At 41.9% G+C, this 20,407-nt stretch overlaps 1 protein-coding gene and 1 non-coding gene across 2 annotated transcripts; one reads left to right on the top strand and one right to left on the bottom strand.

Moving 5' to 3' along the window:
- Positions 1 to 6,683: 6,683 nt before the first annotated feature.
- Positions 6,684 to 17,967, bottom strand: PSMA3 (proteasome 20S subunit alpha 3). Its single transcript, XM_059819363.1, has 11 exons — positions 17,910 to 17,967; positions 16,624 to 16,706; positions 15,246 to 15,369; positions 14,161 to 14,262; positions 13,954 to 14,027; positions 13,283 to 13,355; positions 12,265 to 12,330; positions 8,916 to 8,962; positions 7,645 to 7,712; positions 7,437 to 7,501; positions 6,684 to 6,872 (listed from the first exon to the last, which is right to left on the bottom strand). The coding sequence occupies exons 1-11, from the start codon at positions 17,928 to 17,930 to the stop codon at positions 6,828 to 6,830; spliced, it is 768 nt and encodes a 255-aa protein (XP_059675346.1). The 5' UTR covers positions 17,931 to 17,967; the 3' UTR covers positions 6,684 to 6,827.
- A 218-nt stretch (positions 17,968 to 18,185) lies between these two features.
- Positions 18,186 to 18,258, top strand: TRNAK-CUU (transfer RNA lysine (anticodon CUU)). The gene has a single exon. It is a non-coding gene; the product is annotated as a tRNA-Lys (tRNA).
- The last annotated feature ends 2,149 nt before the right edge of the window (positions 18,259 to 20,407 follow it).

The raw sequence follows: 20,407 nt of genomic DNA, 5'->3' as shown, positions 1-20,407 counted from the left end.
TTTTGCTTGTCCAAAGTACTTTAATCACTTAGGGTTAATTTACTTTTCAGCCTCAGCTAACAACACTGCAGATGGTCAGTATTGATTCTTTTTTGAAAGTAGTCATACCCTCAGTCTTTTGAATTAAATGTTTTTAGCTATAAGTAGCTGCTGTTAGTGAGAATCTACAGTTCGGCCAATGATTAAATTCTGAATTTTTCCTACTTAGCTGCTTTTTTCAGAAGATACTTTTTATTGGTGTATATTGTTTGGAGGGTATTATTACACGTAGCTAATTTCCAGGTGGCTAGGGAGTTAGCTGACCGATCAACACAGTGTAATGCACACTTAACCTGTGAATTAATTGCAAGACTGTACTGTTTGCAGGAGGTTTGTACCTTCAGGGATATGTTTTGTCTGTGTAGTCTGTCACCCCATTAGTTACACAAGTACAGCTGTGAACAGAACGACTGAAATGAGCTGTGTTGTGTGACAACCAGAACTCTGAAAGAACAAAATACATGTCTTTTTGGAGAGTTTAATTATTCTGAATCAATGAAAGATCTTTTATTAGTGTGGGAGTGATCTCCTCCTTGCAAGCAGCACAACAGGGGACAAACTGGTATGAGCGTAGAAACAAGCGTTTGGCTGGAGGAATTAGTTGCTCGTTAAACCGACTGACAGGAAACATGTTAGGCTACATTTTGATTCTGCCTCCTAAAACAGTATTTCAGATTTTTTTCTATTGCTGATGCATATAGAAAAGTATTTGGGGATAAAAAGCCTCTCAAGTGTGCTTTGTAGACTGTGGAAACACCTAGAATTAGAGCTGAAATTGAGCTTTATGTAAGCATTCTGTTAAGGTCGTCTAGCACTTCCTTTGCTACTCTTGACACCTGTTAGTGCAGTCTAATGTAATACAGGTCTCTGTCCTTCCCCAGAATAATAAAATTAGCAGATTTCTTGCATTTCTAAAAGCCCTGCAAACAAGATAAATTTCAATTCCAAAACTTAGGCATCACTTGGGTGGGGTTTTGGGTTTTGTGTGTGTGTTTGGAAAGTATCGGCTTCTGGGTGAATTTACTGTAATTGAACCTACTACTAATCTGCTGAAATTGGAATCTTAACGAATGCATTTTGGATATGCAGATGATACATACACCAAATGATATCTAACTTTATGCAGCAATAAACCCACCCTGTGTTCTTTCTAAAATCTTACGTGGCTTGTCTTACCACATCACCTAAAATGGTAATTTCAGCGGGCAGTTCTTACACTGCCTTTAGGGAAGACTTCACGGAATTTCAGTTTTTCCTGTATCTGATTATATGCACGTGTTTGCACTATAAATTATGTGATGCTGCTGCCTGCTTTATTCTAGTCCATTTTTGGTTGGCACAGCAACTTGTTAAGAACCATTTTTAAACAACTGTTTCAGAGTCCTTTAATAGCAATGTGCTGAAGATGAAAGAGCACTGCGTGGTGGTTGCTCAGTCCATCTGGAAATAGGAGACTTGGTTTGAGTTTGGCTATAGATTCCATGTTCTCAAATACTAGAATGTATTTACTGGACACACAGTAGGGCTACACTCTTACCTCTTCTACCACCTGTTTTCTGCAACTCTGTATGGGTAGACATAACAGGTAGCAAGCTCTTCTATGATGGAAAGTTACAAGCAGTTGGTGTCTCAAAATAGCCCTCAGTTCTTAAGTAAAAGTAACTTCCTTGCTGCATGTAACTTGAAAAGCTGGTGGGTGGAGGAAAAGCTAGTCCTTGTCTTGTAGGCATACGCAACTGAAGGAAGAAAATGAGGGGGAGAGAACAGTCTCTGTACTGCATTTTTGGTGTTATTACAGTCTCAAAATTGTCATGACAACTAATACTATTTTTCTCTTCAGAATCTTGAAACTGTGCACTTTATTTTAAGGTCATGATTATCTTGCCTTTCAGCTGATAAACGCTTAAGATGCATTGCTGAATTCACTGTTTTGTGTTCCCTTCTATGGTTACAGTTTTATCTTAAGGAAGAGACTTGCAAAACAGCTTATGTAGTTATTCTGAATCTCCTTCCTTAAGGGTGACTTGGACTATATAGCCAGATAGCATCTCAATCAGTATTGCATCCGTATGGACAGTCACACTTGCAGCATGTGGGGCTTTTAACCTCAGGCCATCAAACTATTTTTGGTGATGAGAAGGAAGCAACAAATGACCCGATGCTTTGCGTACTTCAGATCGCATGAGACAAATTCTGTTGGAAATGTTTCCTTTCTGAGAGTCAGTACCAAATACAAATTAGTAGTATTTCTTATGGAGATACCCTTATGGATTATCTGCCACACAGGAAACTTTGTATCTGGATTGCTTCTGTGAGCTTCTAACAGCTCAATCTATCAGCAGCAGCAGTACTAGTCAGTTGTAATGAAGATACTATCCAAACCAGTATTTTTTATGGCCATGTAAAGGTGGTACAAACAATGAAAATTGATTATCCTGATGCAATAGCCTAAACTTGATTTTTGAACCCAGCAAGTCCACTTGCATATTCTAAAATATGTCCTGGTGCAGGCATGGAGATGCATGCAAGTAAACTAGATACTAGAGCCTATTTTTTTTTTAATTTGTCATCTGCAGTTCACCATAGTCCCCTTCTTAATTCTCTTTAACAAGGCTCCTGTATATGGAGTTGCTGACTAAATAATTATAACAGGGAATGTGACACATCCAGTCCTATTAAATATCAGAGTAGTGATTCATCAGGTGCTGAGTAACAGTCAGTGGCTGTATGAGCCTTAAAGGGAGAGGAAGCATCTTGCTGTACATCCTACTCTTGTGTCATTGTTGGACCTATGTATTTCTAAAATATTCCTTGGTGGAGGAGGGATGACTTTAAGCTAAGAGATGAGTTGGTCTATACAGTCTTGCGTTCTGGTGTTGTGTTGAAGCCTGTGCTTTGGGTCTTAAGCAACAGCACATGCCATTAAAACTCTGAACGTGAAATGTTTCAGCATGGCAAGAACTGCAGTTATGCATTCCAAGTGGGTATTGGACTTTCTGCTGTATTATGTATTCCCATAAATGGCCAGAGTCTGGACTAAGTTACTTGCGGAGCCTGAAGTGCTGCTTGGTATGGGCTAATTATGCTCTTTCTGATACCTTCAGAAGTGAAACGTCGCAGTGCTTTGGGCAGAAATACCCCTAATGAGACTGTTAAGAATCACCTCTTGCTCAAATCTCCGATTCAGAAACTTTTACCCTGCTCATTTGTTAGCCTTGCAATGCATTTTCACATTTGAATGTTACACTGAAGTTATAATTGACCATTTTCAAGCCAATTATAAAAGCTAACTTTCATTTTAGGGAAGGGGATCCCAGCCCTACTTTTGTAGGAAAGCACACTGCCTTCCTGCTGAAGGCTGGTTCTGGGGGCCTTCAGAGGTCACTGTCACAGACCGCTGCTGTTAGGTCTAGCATATTGGGCTTGCATGTGTTGCAAGCAGCTCTGAATCAAGTCAGCCCATGGGGCTGCGCTGGTCCCTTGGCATGTTACAAGCCTCACTGCTCTCACAGCAAGCTTACTCAAAAGTAGTAAGATTTAAGTAGGAGCATGTGCTATCCTTTGCTGCAGCAGCAGCTCTTCTGGAGCTTCAGCTCTGCAGACTCTGAGCATACGTACTTTCTCCAGACATGCCCCACAGCTGAAGCTGCAGGAGACTGACTGGTGGAAGCTTTCAAATCTTTGTTTTAGCTACCTGATGAGCTGTTGTTCTCCGGGATTAAATCACACTCTTCCCCCTAGATATTGTTTAAGCCTGGAGGGTAAGGGAGTATCTACAATACAGCTAGTTTATTTTTTTTCCTAGTCCTGTACATAAAACAGAGCCTCTGCTAAAAGTATGCTTTTTTTTTTTTGGTTGAGATTTAATATTCTTTTCTCTTGTTCTGTAACAGATCTAGTCCTCACTTAAATAATAATCTCAGATCCAGCTTGAGCTCTTCTAGAGCTTAACTTTCACCACGTGATTTGCCTCAGACAGCTCTATGTATTTAGGAAAAAACCCATGGTCTTCAACATTTAATCAAAGTTTAATGATGCTGTGCTGTCCCACTGCATATTTATGTGGTCAGTGTTGCCATGAGTTGCCACTTTCTCCTTTTTGGAAGATTTCTTCCCCTGCTCAGCTTCCACTGTTTGACACAGCAACAAGTAAATACTAATTCTCAGTAGCAAAATTCGTTAAAGTTGGCATGCAGCCTATCAGGTGTGGACTAAATTAGTGAAACATTATGATGGCTACTGCACTACTGTATGATTAAGCATTCTTAAGTAACTAGCTTCAAATTAGTAAGTTACTTGTTAAATGCAATGTGGTTGTCTCATTGGTTATCCCAGTTGGAACTGTAACTAGGTTAAGGCGACAAAAATAGCTGTAATGGGGAGTTTGCAGTAGTTTTTCTGCTGAAATGATAGTCCTTCTGGACTAGAAATTTATTCTGATGTTCCCTGGGCCTTACTGTTAAAAGGTAGCAATGCTTATTTTCAGATCAAATAGAAGCTTGCTAGCTTTTTGTTTCTGAAGTTAAGGGAAATTTCAATACTAAAATAGCTTATTCAGTATTTTCCTGTTTTTTTCCTCCTTGACCCCCCTCTCCTGAATAAATGCAAATATTTTTTTCTTTACCTTCTAATGCTCATTTTTTTCCTCTTTCCCTGTCTGCAGTCAATGGAAATGAAGTAATAGGGGTTTTTTCCTTACCATAGATAAAGATCAATTCTCACAAACAGGTTGAGCCTATACCCTGATAACTTAGTGATTTAATTTGGCAAAGAACCTGACACTAATAATCACCTTGGTATTGTTTATCTAACTACTTGTTGCCATAACAGGCAACACTGGTATGCAGCACTTGGTATGTACTGCTATCCCCAGACTTGTGAATTGCTTCTTATTGGACTTTACTATATACCTTTCCACAACAAGCAAAAAAAATTAGAGCATGGTTCCTCAAAGGAGCTTTTTAGATTGCCATGTTCTCTAATAAGTAGCCATTTGGAAATTTTGAATAAGCAAGTAGGCGTCTCTGTTCCTACCTGTATCTTTTCACATATTGTAGAACACCTTCCTTGTACTTACCCTGCAAATATACACAACTGATTTTTGTTCTGCTCACTTAACCCTGAAACTTGACTTGGATGATTGTTAACGCTCTGAATGGCTGTCACTGAAAGGACTGGATGGATGTGTGTAGCCACAGATGAGGATGGCTTTTAATTTCCATTTAGCAGCTTGTCAGCAACACTTTTTAGGTATAGAATAAAGACAAGAGAATCAAGTAGACCCTCTGCTGTCATATACAGTGAGCAGAAGATCAGCCCTCACCTCATGCTTTAGAGTGCCAATTACAGTTTCCTGACTGGCACTCACTAATGAACCAAACAGCTGAATCAGCAGTAAACTTCAGTAGTAAATTCAGTTTGGAGAAATGCAATGCAGAACTAAAGGCTGACTCAGTGTAACAGCTATTCTATTGCCTGAAGAGGAGATACTGAAGGAGGCTGCCTGTCACAGCCATGATTAATGTTGGCTCAGGCAGGCCTGATCAAGGGCTCCAGCAGCCTCTGCAGGCTATCCCCAGCTGGAGAGGCAGGAGGTCAGGCAGCTTGACTCCAGCAAAAGCTTAAGCCTGAGACAGTCCCTAAGTATTGAGACAGACCCATCCATCTCTATTGACTTTCTCTTGTCACAAAAAGGACTGTGGAAGGCCAGGTATTTTTTCAAAAGGAAAACAACTGTATAAAAATAAACCTGTAAGGGAAAGCTTTTGTTTTAAGGGCTGGTGATCATTAGTGTGTAGTACTAAAGCTGAGGAGTTTGATTCATGAGAAAAGTATGCATTTTAGATTGAGATGACCATTAGAATTTTAACTGCATGTACAAACAAGACTTCAATTTTAACTGAGTTTTAAGGTGGTGAACAGAACAGTTTGTTACCTTGTCTTTCAAGACTTTGAAGTGACTAGAATAGAGAGCCTCTTTTCCTAGGAAGTGGGGAAAGAAAGCAGGAAAGCTTGTTTTCAACTTCTGGGAAGGTCCACAATTGATAAAGCTGACTCAGAAGTGATTTAAGGAACTACAGCTGAATGAAGCAGTTTAAAAATAATTTAGCTCTTCAAGCATTAATTCCAGTTACACTGCTTAATAGATCTCACGGCTTTAGAACTTAACACAAGCACTATTAGTATTTAATTTCTCCTACTCTTCAAATAAGCCTAGGCTTAATACTTTAGACTAAAATTCCTCTTCCTGAACTCCTGCTTGTTATGTAGGCTGTTTGGAGTTGTCAGCTGTGCACATTACCTTAACTTGTAACCAGCTGTTTTACAGTTAGGTATGTTCTCATCTCTTCTGCCAAGAGCTGTCACAGACTGTGGCTATGAATGAACTCCAAATCATGATACTGGTTAATCAAGGAATAACCAAGTACTAGTTTTTAATATTAAACTATGCATATAAACAAGAGACTTGTCAAATTGCTAAGCAGATTGTTTTTCTGTACTTAGCCTGGCTCAAATAGAGCACTGTAGTAAGAGGAAGCAATACCAGCCTGATAGTATCTTTCCTTCTTAATGTCTGTTTTGGTACAGAGTACAGTTGCTTCTTTATGATGCTGGCCTACACTCTTTTGAAATAAAAGCTAACAGACAGTAAAATGGAAAATTTATTAGTGCAAGTTGGTCACTCAGTTTCTTTCAACAAGTACATAAGAGCATCCCATGCTTAATACATTATAAACAAACCTGTTCTAAGATAAGAAAAGTTGAACTTGTCTTGAAGTAACAATGTGTTACATATTGTCATCATCTGATTCATCTTCCTCTTTCAAAGATTCCTATTTAAAAAAAAAGTTCAATTAAGTAATAGTTTAACAGTAATTTTATAATTTGGCCTATAATAAGCAAAACGAGTTTTGCTGTAGCTTCACAATCCTGTCAATCTGTCCAAAGCCTTCTATTCTGCAGGCTATTCATATCTTTAAAGGTAACACTGAGCACCGTCATTACTTTTAGAACAAAAGCAAAGCTGATAAATGCTGGAAGTCTTCAACTTTATCCAGCTGGTTATCTTTAAAAACTGTTCTAGGCAACATTACTACCCCTCCTACTCACTTACACCATTGTTGAAGAGTTTCTCCTTCAAACATAAATGTATTAACAAGTGACCTGTGCAAGCCTGGTAAATTACACTGGTTTTGAAAGTAAGAACTATCCCTGGGTTACACTGTAAACTTCACTATTCTCCCTTCAGAATAACATCAGCTAACACTGAAGCAATGTGTGTTGTAACTATACGTTTTCCAGCAATCACAACAGTAGAAGCCTAACCTGCAGTTAGTTCCTTCTCTAGACTTGTTTGTCAAGTGAAGCACTGAGACGACACAAAAGTTGGACCTTACCTTGGCATATTTTTCTGCTTCTTCCCTGATGTCTTTGGGAACAATTTCGTGTTTTCCATTGGTTACTGCCAATAAAAAGAGTACATCTTAAGTAGAAGTCACACAAAGACCTTGACATACAGAGTGAAGTTAAGAAGCAGTGTTTTACTCAGTTACAGAAAGTTATAAATTTTCTATAGTGATCATAGAAACTACAGAAATGCATTACTTTCTCCAACCCAGCTGAGTTCCAGCTCAAAAGCTTTATCCTTTACTTCATCATGAACTATGTAGATTCTGGAAGGAACAGAGAAAGTACAAATTAGAACAGATTGATTAATAGACTAAATATACTTTCTTCCTTTCACAGATTTCTTCTGCTGAAGTACTCTTCTTACAGTTAATAGAAGCTCTCCCCATGCTTTTTCCCCTGCCCACACACAAAAAAAAAATTTAGAGAATTTTCCAGGCTTAATTGCTAGTATAACTACATTAAATGATTACAGCTAAGATGCAGGTTGAGATGCTCAAGTTATCCTAATTAGAACAAGTATCGAGTCAAATACTGCAGAACCAAGGCTACGTCATTATTGCCCACTTCTGCTAGATTAGGTATAATACAGTTAGGAGTGTCCTATATCTCCCCTGTAAAACTTACTGATCATTGCCTAAGATGAGCTATAGGCCTTTCTTACATGTTCAGCTGGTTACAAGCCTTTTGCAACAAAGTGTACCATTACAAACTCTTGAAGAAATCATTACTCTGTACTCTAGCTAGTATTTTAGGGTTAAAAAAATTATTAAAGTCTTTGCTATGTTGCTAAATGCTAAGGAGCTAAATTTGAGCTGAAAACCAGAACTATATCTAGAGCTGCTGTTAAGTTTTGAGCTGAGGCAGAATTAAAGAATTCTTTCCATTATTTGAAAATCCATGCCTTATGTGTGCCATTTTAGAACTGCTTTGAGGTCTTTGCGAAGTTTTAAGAACAGAGACGCCCCAAATTCTTTCCTCTAGCTGCTGCCATGACAGCCTCAGACACAAACTCTGAAATAAGCTCATATACTGCAACACCACTGATAGATTAAGTAATAAATATGCTTCTATGTAACACAGCATACAGCTCTTTCTTCAGAATCAGGATACCAAGGAGTCTCCCCCATCTGTCACCTGGTTTATGTATTTTAAAACCAGTAACTATATTCAAACAGTTTAACCTTTAATCCACTGCTGCTACAAGTTGCACCTATAAAAAGTAGCAGATGAGATCAAAAGGCATATTTTTCACATCCTTTGGCATTTTTCAGTGTTAAATAGCATACCCCATCTCACAAGAATAGAAAAAAATACGAATAGCGGAAGGTACTAGAGTCAGCATGAGCACTCATCGAGTAGAAATGAGACCTGGTACCCAACTTAACAGGAATAGCTTCAGTTTGAAACCACAGTGAGCTCACCAGTACGAATTTTTGTTGAGGTGGAAAAACAGGTTGGAGACTTACATTTTCGCAACCTCTTTAACAACATCACGGCAGGTCATTTCCTTCATCTGTAGATAAAAAAAAAACAAACCACAGCTTAAGAGAAAATACTGTTTTCCATTTCCACAAGGCCAGAACATGAGTGGCTTTGCACATGCCTAATGAGCTTACTGTTCAGTAGTGATAAAAGTGACAAAAAGTTAAGAGAAGAACCAAATTTGTTCTCTGCGATGCATCTTTCAGCCTGCTATATGCAAGTCATTCTTCCAGTGAAGAGTTTTACAACTGAAAGATTCTATGAAAAAAACCTGTTACGTGGAAACTTCCCCAGTTTAAAGTGCTCATCGGCTGGAAGGTTAGAAGCTGAACAGATAAACCTTAGCATCGTAAAAGCTTGACTTGTTCTTAAATGCTTTACGATCAACTGACATAAGACAACTACATGTACAATATGGGGGAGACACCATGTTTTCACGCATAATATTCATATTCTTTCCAGCTAGTATAGTAATACTTTCAGTCTTACCAACATTTTATGCAAGCAGTTTTGACTTATAAGTAATACCTTAAGAGGAGAATATTGTTCCAGTGTTAACAACCAACTGCATGCCTGAGCAAGGCATCAGCATCTCATTTTGTATTTTCTCACTGTTACATCACAGTCTTCTGACGGTTTCACAGTTAATCAAAACAAAGTCTCATGCCAATTTCCATGACATAATAAACTTATGTTTTGAAGGTCAAATCTTTTGCCAGTTAACTCTTCTGGATTATGAAGTAGTAATATTTTCTACTGTATTTCATTAATGCAATTTATCACCTCTTTCGATTCTCAAAATGTTTTCAAAACCATAGCATGGAAGCTAGTTTTGAGACACTGGTGAAGGAATTAAGATGACAACAGTCCTTCATTCATGTTGAGTGTCACAGCACTTTCTGGGGTGAAGCGCACACCCACGGAAGCAATAGGCCAGAGAAGAAATGCCCACACCTAGTTAGACAGACATGCCACCGCAGTCCCATCCTACAAAGTTTCCTAAACAGAGAGAGACCCGTTGCCCATGCCCTTACATTTGTGACACTCGATCCATAACACACACAGCAGTGGCTGCTGTGTACAAATGTATCACAAACACATGTAAATTACTATGTGTTTATGCATATAAAGTTAGTAGTGGAACAGGAAAACCCAAATGTCTACTACTATCACACGTATTTACAAGAGAGAAAATGGAAGTAAATTTATTTTTTGTCATTATTCTTTTCCCATCCCAAGTATGTTAATTCTGCAGACAGTAAGAATAAACACTGCAAGAGTTTATCACCGGAGTCAATTATGTTTATGTCTATATATCAAAAAGTTGTAGCATCGGAGCTGCATGAGAAGCCCTGTAGAAAAGATCAAGAGATTCAAGTACTCTCCACGTAACTACAAGTTTTCCCACAGCTGAAGATACCAGACATTTGCATAAGATGCAACAGATGTGATCAACGCAGGGTCTTCTGCTTGCACCCTCAGCTACATAAGAGGGTTTCGCACACTGTGTCCCCTCCCTGATACAGTATCTGCTCTGCAGTACCTGTAAGGCAGGTTTAAAGTTTTGAGTACCTGCTTGCCTCTTACTTTCCACCTGTAGTCATCTCTTCCACAAGAAGAAATCTTAGTTGACAGGCTACTGTAGGTGGTATCATCCCACAAAAGCTTTTGTACTTCTGTCTTCTTCCCATTTCAGTTTTGACAAATTCATCTTGTCAAAATTAACTCTGACCTGGAACCCTGCCCAGTCTACGGTTAACAAAAAGCATCGGCATGCAAGACTGGACTTGCTTCACATTGCTGTGACAAGATCATACGCACTCCTGAAGACATTCTGCAAATGAGCCATTAAATAAATAAATGTAGTTAGGCCATACGGCACACCACTGTTCCCATGTACTAAATTTTACAGGCTCTACTGTAAAGTTCAAGCAATACACACACCTATTAGCTGTACAAAAACTCAGTCAATAAAAGAGAAGTTTTTGAAAATCCTAGCACTGCACAGAAAATGAAATTTTTGGGGGTAGATTATATATTACCCAACATTATCTTTCTGCCAATTTGCAGATACGGAAATTGAAATTATGATTTCTCAGATGCCAAGATTCCTGTATCAAGATCAGACGATCTTGTAGGCTTCTGACTTTTAATTTGGTATTCAAGCATCTGACCAGATTCAAGACGGAATGAAGCAAGTCTAGGAACACTGTAATTTTTCCTGTAATTTTTCAGTTATGATGCTACAGCACCATAACCAGACTATTCTTAAAAGCATGACAACCATATGAACTTTGAACCTTTCCATGAACAGCTGTGATGTACTTCTGCAGACCAAAACTGTAAGATGCAAGCAGAGTTATCAAGTAAGAATTACTTGAGGCAGACCAGGAGTAGGGTTGTCCCATTAAAACTCAAGAGAAGGACAGATGTCTTTTAGGATTCTAACATAGTTCTAAATTGGCTTAAGGCACCCTTCGGTACATTTCAGCAGTCTTCTCTCCACAGACTCATTTTACACAGCCAACTGTTTGCATGCTTATTCAGAAGGCTACAAAACAACTTCTCGGTGTGCACACACAGAACCTCCTTGTAACACTTGACAAGTTATAGTACTGTGCAAGCAGGAAATGCTGAACAGAAACAGCTTTTTTTGGTATCAATGATAGTGTGCCATATAGTTGTACTCTTCCTAGTGTTCACAGCACTAAAATCCTTTTCATCAGACACGTAAAGATGTTTTGAAAGGTATATTACAGTCAGCAACAACAAGCTACTTCAACACATCTTTTGAAAAAAGGCAGTGCCTCAACACTAGCCAGCTAGGAAACACTGTCTTACCTGGCAAGGATTTTATTTTCTCCATTACATTTTCAGAGTCATAATATTCCAGTGGTCATTCAGTATTCTGCAGTTCCACTCATTGTCCTTAACAGGACCAGCTTTTTTCAACTTTTTAAACAAAAGGATCATCTAAAACCTTTGGAAAAAAATAGATATACCACCCTGTACAATGCTGCCCTAAGGTTTTCATACACAACTAAAAACTTAGTTAGACTTTTATATTCACTCAATTACTTTGTGCGCTGGCATGCACGGGAGTGTATATTTATGCTTCCTGTGTTAAACATGTGCATTCCCTATGAACTACCCACTGCCCAGGGGCAAGACTTGAGAAATACTGCTATTACAGAGGCTAAAACATCTCCTAGAACATACATGGAAATATTCCATCTGCTTCTCCTGTATTTTATATATTTTAGGCATCCAAAAGGGTATCATAATAAGCTAGGAATATTTGTCTTGAAACAGCACAAAACTGTAACATCATACCTGAAGTTTTTCTATCTCTGTTTTTGCAGCCTGCCTGGCTTTACCAATGGCACACCCCCAATAACCCTAAAAAAAAGAAACAAAAAATATGCAAATGTAATTAAATACTGAGCCCTCTACAGTTCTTACTGTCACTTAGCATATGACAACCCTCACCCTACTCACATAGTGAGAGGCGAATACACAGTAAACCTTGGTATTGGCCTCCCTCGGGGCACATTCCCAAATTGTTGACTAGAACCCAATTAGTAGATTAACTACTACCACTGTTGATAGAAAAGAGGAGAGCTCAGTAGTTCCTGGACAGAAACATACCTGCTCTATTTGTTGCAATAGACAATGTTTTTATTGTTATTACGGTAAATGGAAGAGCACACTAGAATTAGAGAAGTTCTACAGGATCAAAAAAACCCAAACCCACCTACCATGAAAATATATTGAAGTGTAAGCACATAAAAATCAAGCACTTCTATTGCCCTCAACAACAATGGCATTGGATATACTGAAAGAAAATTTAAAAAAATCCGTAAAAAAATCCGAACAGTATGAGTGTGTATCATCCTGTGTGTAATACACAGCTGAAGAGGCAGCACTAAGAAGTATCTATTTTGATTTGACTTGCTGTTAGCAGCAAGTGTCAGAGTAGCAGCCCTCTCTTACCTGACATATTTAGTGAACAGGGTATCACGACAAAACTTGCCCCTTTTTGGGCAGTGGATGGGACTTTTCACTGGATATAGCCAGGTGGAATGAACTCCCAAATTTCTGAGAGACAAGCTTTAAAACTAGTTTCACGGAGACTGTACGTCTAAGAAATACACAACATGTGTTTAACAAGGACATGCAAATGAGCAAAAACCAGCTCTGTTCATTTAAAGCAGTGATTCACCAGAGATCTTCCCAGACAAAAAGAGAAAAAATTAACAGCTCTTTTGGAATGGCACTTAACTATTTTCCTAACTAGGAACTTTTAAAAGGGGAACTTATGCCAAGACAGAAATATTTTTGATGCACTCACGTATGAAACTCCTGATGGATCAATCATGTACAGTTGTGCACCATCATCATCATCATAGGACCCCAACATGAAACTGGAGGGGAGAAGTGAAATTACAAACATTTCTTCTACCAACCCACAGAATGAGAGAGATTACAGCAATTCAGGTTTCCTATATTCTTCTTGGAGCGAAACTCCTACTATCCTGCTACATTCTACTACGCAATTTGCCTGAACTGTTTAGTGTTACCATGACAGCCCAGCACCTGCAAGTTGCCAGAAATATTTTACTTATCGGTACCTAGACAGCAGATCTCAGTTTATTAGTCCCGTTGTACTATAACTGTATAGTAGTTGTAACCTGCTCTTTAGCTACCAGGGCAGGCAGGGTGGTTGCAGAGGAAAGTTCTGCTTTCGTCACTCACAGACTTAATAGCATCAACTGTTCAACTTTAAAATTCAGGGACAAACTGGCAAGCTATGTAGAAGCTTGGCGTACCATTATGCAAATGTGAATTCTTCACCTAAGGGTTCTACACAGACAAAAAAAGGAAGGGGAAGGGAATCTGTTTATGAGATGAACTGTAGGTTACTAATTCCAAGTTTAAAAAAAGACCTTAGACAACCTAAAGAGTTCCAACAATTGTGGAACAAAAGATCCTTACAAATAAGGATGTGTTTGAAAGACTTACCTGCAACCAAAAGGTCTGACAGCACTGTATAGCGTGTATGCATGCACATACATAGCCACTCTGTCTGCAAGATGCTAGGTGGAAAAAGAAAACAAAAATTGAAAGCTTTATTTACAGAAATAAGTAAACCTCAACTAATAAAATTTAATTCTCCGTGTCAAGATGAAGCAAGCCAGAAAACCTGAGTGAACTGCGCCAATTTCTTACCTTCAGTGGAATATCGTAGCCATAGTTAGATCTAAAGTTAGAAGCCTCTTCTCTAGCTATGTCCGCCAAAGAACGAGCATCTGCCAGAAGTCCCGCTACTGCCTGAAATGAGAATTGTCATCAGCCAGGCCAAACATACCTTGCAGTAACTTATTAATAAAATCAATAGATGAAAGTCTAATTATGTGACTTAACTGTGATCTTTACTGAATTCTATGTACGATTACAAGTGAATTCAATCAAGTTATTCATCTGCTAGCAAGCTTAAAACATGTCAATATGATTATATATTAATACAGTAGAGAATTTTTCTGTAGGAAAAAAAATCAATAACCAAAATTATCTTCATGTTAAATAGTGTCTTATGATTTGCAAGTACTACACTAACCCAATCAATACTTCATAATATAAATATTTGTATTATTATATATTAGTATATTATATAGTATATTATTCACACTTCAAAAAAAGACAACCATAGCAATATACTATTTTTTTTCCTGTTTTGTATGACTACTTGGATTCAAAGCAAATCCAGCTCTCTCCCTGATACTGGCCATGCCACCAGCAGAGAGTTTCAGGCATTTCCGTCACACAGTAACCACTACTTGATATCATCCTGACATCGCCAGTAGGGATTAGCCAGTAATCTATACGCCAGTCTTTACAGAATTCAGACGACTCCCACACTGCTGAGAAGAGAATCTTATGTACAGCATCTTCTCCCCTTAACACACTTTATTTGTTAACTGGGTAAAAAAGTACCACTTTAACACTTGTGTTTCTATTTACAGTCAAGTTTGGACAACTGGAATGCTGAAAAGCATTTCAAAAAAACTTTAAAAAGCCTCAGAATATGTATATCTTCTATTTTAAATTTGGATTTTATTTATGTACGTGTGTACAATCAAGAATAAATTACAGAAAACAGTCCAAAAACCCTACTGGCATTTCAGACTCTGTACACAGAAACATTAACATTACTTTCTTTATCTACTTATTATTGATTCTCTGATTCGTAGATTTCTACTTTTGAGGGGGGTCCCTTTCAATTTATGAAAAACTAAAATGAAATAGCACCTTACCATTCCAACATGCCGATCGACATTAAAGAGACGTTTATTGGAACCCTCTTCATAAAGCTTGGACAGAACTAGTTTTTCTACTCCAAAGACAACACCGTCTTTGCATCTTATCCCAATCGCTGTACTGAAAGACAAGATAAATATAAGTTTCTCACACAGAAACAGAACCGTAGGGTAAAATACATAACAACGAATTAACAAAATACGAGAAACAATGACATAATTTCCAAAGAAGTAGATTTGGTACAACTCCACTTTAGCACTGAAGACAACAAGGGAGAAAAAAAGCCAAGCTCACTAAACCTACAAACATTTTCTTAAACAAAGGAGGAGGGGGCTGCCAAAAGTCCCTACCCAACTAGTTTTGAACAGACTATATGCAGTGGTGGCATTGTTTCAAACGATGGCACAGCCGCTGCCCTGTCACTGGGCTGAACGATACTAGTATGAAAACCATGGACTATTTAACCTCTCCTTGTAGTAAATTCACTGTTGACCTAGGAGATGTGACAACTCTTGTTGCACTTGGGGACATGGTTTAATGGTGGACCTGACAGTGTTAAGTTTGGACCTGATGATCTTAAAGGTCTTTTCCAACTTAAATGATTCTATGATTCTTTCTCTAACCTTTAAAAAGTGCATCATCAGGCATAAATTACCAACCATGGCATACACAAAATACTTCACTGATCTTTATTTGGTAGCCTGTGGCTACGATGAGACACTTGGGTGATCCAGTCCACGCCTTGCTAATCAATCATCTCGCTGCTGCTAGAGCACAGCTGGGATTTTCGCTGTACAGCACTCCTTTCCATATACTTGAGGGAAGACAGATACTTGCAGAGAAGCTGATGCAGCTTTAGCAGAACTTGGATGTCCTCAGTATCTTGAGGAATACATTTGAAGTTGTTACAAATTTATGAGGCCCTGAGCACGTGAGTCTTTCAGTGCCTCAATTCACATCCATGAAATGGGCTTTTAGATACTGCTACAGCTCTACTACCATAACAGCTAAGCACCTTACACATATTAATGAGACCTGCAATCAGATTTTGGCCCAAAGCATAAGATTTTTATTGCTCTTAACACACGTGAATAAGTTTACTGCCTTCCTTTGCATTCTCCACAACCTATCTATTTCTAGCAAGCAAAAGTAATTCCTAGCCAGCACGAAAAGCGATTTCTAGCAAGCAAAAGTGATTATACTCCTATTACACTCAATCTGAAGCCGCCTAAACTGAACCTAGGGACACAGTTGCTCAGAACTAATTTTAACAACATAATTTTATCTGCAATGCCATCATGCTTGCCTAATCCAATTACACTGCTTTAAAAAAAGGCCAACCAACAGATAGAGATGCAGATATTTGTATCTTACCTACTATTCTCCACAGCTTTCATAGCATATTCAACTTGAAATACTCTGCCATCTGGAGAAAACGTGGAAGCTGACAGGTCGTACTGAAGAAGAAAACACACTACTCAGAAAAAAAAAATAATCCTATCCCAGTATTTTCAGAAGAAGTTTATTTACTTAAAAATGCAAGACTGTCACCCGCATGACATTGATGGCTATGACGTATCAGAAGCAGACTGCCCCCTTACATAAGACGCACGAACAGCAGCAAGCAAACACTAACAACTGCAAGAAGTCATCGCATCAGTGCCAGATATACCCACACTTCAAATCCCGTCAATCCAGACGTTGCACTGGTCTGCAATCACCGTGCATTACGCAATACTTAAAAGCTATGGGAACTTTGCCATTTAAGTTCACAACTTTTGAAAAAACAGACATTTAATAACGGGAACATATTTGAAATGCTTAGAAGTGTATTAGGCACAGCGGCAGGCTCACTCCCTGCTGGCGGAGCCCCACACGAGTGCAGAGCTGTGGGGTCGGGACCAAAGGTAAGGGAGCGCAGGAGCCCCGTGAACTCCTGCCGAGGGACCCGCGGCCAAACCCAAAGCGCAGCCCCGCTCTGTGCACGCTAAAGGAGCCCGCGCCCGCGGCGGAAGGTGGTGGGAGGCCGTGGCTCAGCAGCCCCCCTCGCAGGCCCCAGGTGACAGCCAACAGCCGACCCGAGGGCCACCAAGGCGGCTCGGCCAGCCCCCCGCCAGCCCGGGTAGCCCTGGGCGAGACCTGTGCCGTAACCCCGAGAGCAGAACAAAGCGGCCCCTCCGCGGCAGCTTCGCCCGAAGCGCGGCCGGCCCCCCCCCCCCCCCCCCCGCCAGGAGCAGGGGCTCGCCACCCCGGGGCCGCTCCTGCGGCGGCAGACCCCTCCGGGCCTGCTTCACTCCCGCACCGCCCGAGTCAGGGGAGACCCGATCCCCGCCCGGCCCCTCCCCGGGCCCCCGGCGGCGGCCCCGCCCCTCGCCGTCGGTTTCCTCGGCCTCACGGGCCGCAGTGACTCAGCAGCGGCTCCGGCCCGGGCCCCGCTGCGGGAAGGCGGCCGAGCTGACGGACCGCCCGCGCCCCGCCAGTCCCCGCGGCGGCCGCGCTCGCCGGCGGGGGCGAGCGCAGGCGGCGGCTGCTCGCCCCGGGCCGGCCCCCCCGCCCCCCGCCCTGCTCGCCGCCAGCACAAAGCGGACCCCCACGCCGGCGCTGGGCCGGGCGCGGCGGGCTGACCGCGCTGCCGCCAAGGCCCACTGGGCCGCACTCACCCCGGTGCCGATGGAGCTCATGGCGGCGGCGCGCTCAGCCACAGCCGGACGGAGCCCCCCTCCCGCCCCGGCCTCGCTCACGCTCCCGACCGTCCAACAACAAGCGCTCCCATTGGCTCCCGCACCGGCCAACCAGCGCCGGCCGAGAGCGGGACGCAATCCTCAGCGCTTCCCGGGCCGGGCGGTGCGGGGCCCCGGGGGCGGGGCGGCGCGGCGGGGCGCTGACATCAGCCCGTCCTATGGTGAAGGGCACGTGGCGGGAAAACCCAAAACAGCGCCCGGCTAGCTCAGTCGGTAGAGCATGGGACTCTTAATCCCAGGGTCGTGGGTTCGAGCCCCACGTTGGGCGCAGTGCTTTTTGTCCCCGCACTCCCCTTTTGTAGGGCTCTGCGCGGGAAAACGCCACCTCAGCGCCATCCACCTGCGCGACTCTGAGGGGAATTCACCCCGAGGGACCCCTGAAGGAAACGTCCCTGGTGCGGCTACAGCCGAGACAGCTTTGGCAGCGACCTTAATAAACTTTAATAAATATTGCTGCAACAAAACACGTTTTTATAAATGATCTGGATGCAGGAATCGAATGTACATTAATTAAGTTTGCTGATGATACTGAACTAGGAGGAGCTGTGGACTCCCTCAAGGGTAGAGAGGCCTTACAGAGAGATCTGGATAGACTAGAGAGCTGGGCAATCACCAGCCGTGTGAAATGTAACAAGAGCAAGTGCGCGATTCTCCACCTGGAATGGGGTAATCAAATCGGGGGATGAGAGGCTGGAGAGCAGCGCTGCAGAATGAGATCTGGGGGTTTGGGTTGAATGCAAATTTAATAGGAGTCAACAGCGTGCCCTGGCAGCCCAAAGGGCCAACTGGGTCCTGGGCTGCATCGAGCACAGCATAGCTAGCTGGTTGAGGGAGGAGATTGTCCCACTCGACACTGCACTGGTGCAGCCCCACCTCGAGTACTGTGTGCAGTTTTGGGCGCCTCAATGTAAGAAGGACATCAGACTATTAGAGTGTGTCTAGGTGTCTAGAGGAGGGCGACCAAGATGGTGAAAGACCTCGAGGGTAGGGCTTAGGAGGAGCAGCTGAGGTCGCTTGGCTTGATCAGCTTGGAGAAGAGAAGGCTGAGGGGTGACCTCATCGCAGTCTACAACTTCCCCAAGGCGGGCAGCAGAGAGGCAGGTGCTGATCTCCTCTCTCTGGTGACCAGCGACAGGACACGAGGAAATAGAATAATGCTGTGTCAGGGGAAATTCAGACTGGGCCTTAGGAAAAGGTTCTTCCCTAAGAGGGTGGTTGGTCACTGGAACAGGCTCCCCAGGGAAGCGGTCATGGCACTAAGCCTGTCAGAGTTCAAGGAGCCTCTGGATGATGCTCTTAGTCATATGATATAGTTTTAGATAGTCCTGCAAGGAGCAGGGACTCAGACTCAATGATGCTTATGGGTCCCATCCAACTTGAGATATTCTATGAGTCTATGAAAAGGGAGATGAGGGGAATGAGTTGAAGCCCCTTCCCCCAGAGACCAGCTCCCACAGTTGCAGCACGGACACTGGGCAGGCTGCAACAGGCCACGCTCGTGAATATTCCAAAATATTCCTCCTGTCAGCAGGACTCAGCACGGCTGGGGCTGTTTGCTTGGCTAACACCAACCTTCAGGAACGGTATCCAGTCCAGGATGGGCAACTTCAGAGGAAAAACCTCCAGTTACCAGTTACTGCAGGGGTTTGTGTCTGTCACTGTCCTTCCTGATAAAACACTTGAGTTCACTGTGAATTTGTCTGCTGCGAGGATCCACGGACCCCTGCCATGCCAGAGAGGGAAAAACTGCAACATTTAGGCTGGGAAAAAAAAAGCCAAATCCCTTTCTACGTGATAACACATTTGAGGTGTGATCTCTAAGGGCTCTCCAGGGCTAGTCATTCTGTAAAGCAGATAATAGTCTTTCCTCACCCCTTCGATGAAATACGAATCCTATTTCTGTCCTTAATGGGTCATGGGACTCTGCACTTAAACCTGCCAGTAACATAGGAGTTAGGATTTCTGGTTGTGCCGTGTGAAACAGCAGCTGTTGAAGCTGTTCAGTGATGCAGAAACCCCACAGGAGAAGAGCAGAGCAGGCAGAACGAAGACAAGGTGGCAGAACATGCCGGGCTTGTGAAAGGTCCCAGAGTACAAGCGCACAGCAGTACAGAAATACCCCTGAAAAGGGAAGGGCTAAGAATATTCTGAATTTCCTCAGCTGCAGTCTGCTGCAGTTCAGGAAAATAACATCATTGCACCACCATGAACACAGGCTCTGTAGGAGTTTCATCTCCCCTGCATATCCTTCCTACTGAGAACTACTTACGGACATGAGTAATTCCTCCCAGCTCCACAGGACTCATGCCGATGGCAAACTCTTCTCTCAGGAGCAAGCCTCGGTAGGCTCTGGCTCAGTTCTTACTGAGGCAAGACACAATCTGGGTCACAGAGCTGCATCCCAATTATTCAAATTA

This window comes from Gavia stellata, chromosome 7 (genome assembly GCF_030936135.1).
Source record: "Gavia stellata isolate bGavSte3 chromosome 7, bGavSte3.hap2, whole genome shotgun sequence".
NCBI lineage: Eukaryota > Metazoa > Chordata > Aves > Gaviiformes > Gaviidae > Gavia > Gavia stellata.
The sequence above is the reverse complement of the archived record's forward strand: the minus strand, read 5'-3'. Positions and strand labels throughout refer to the sequence as shown.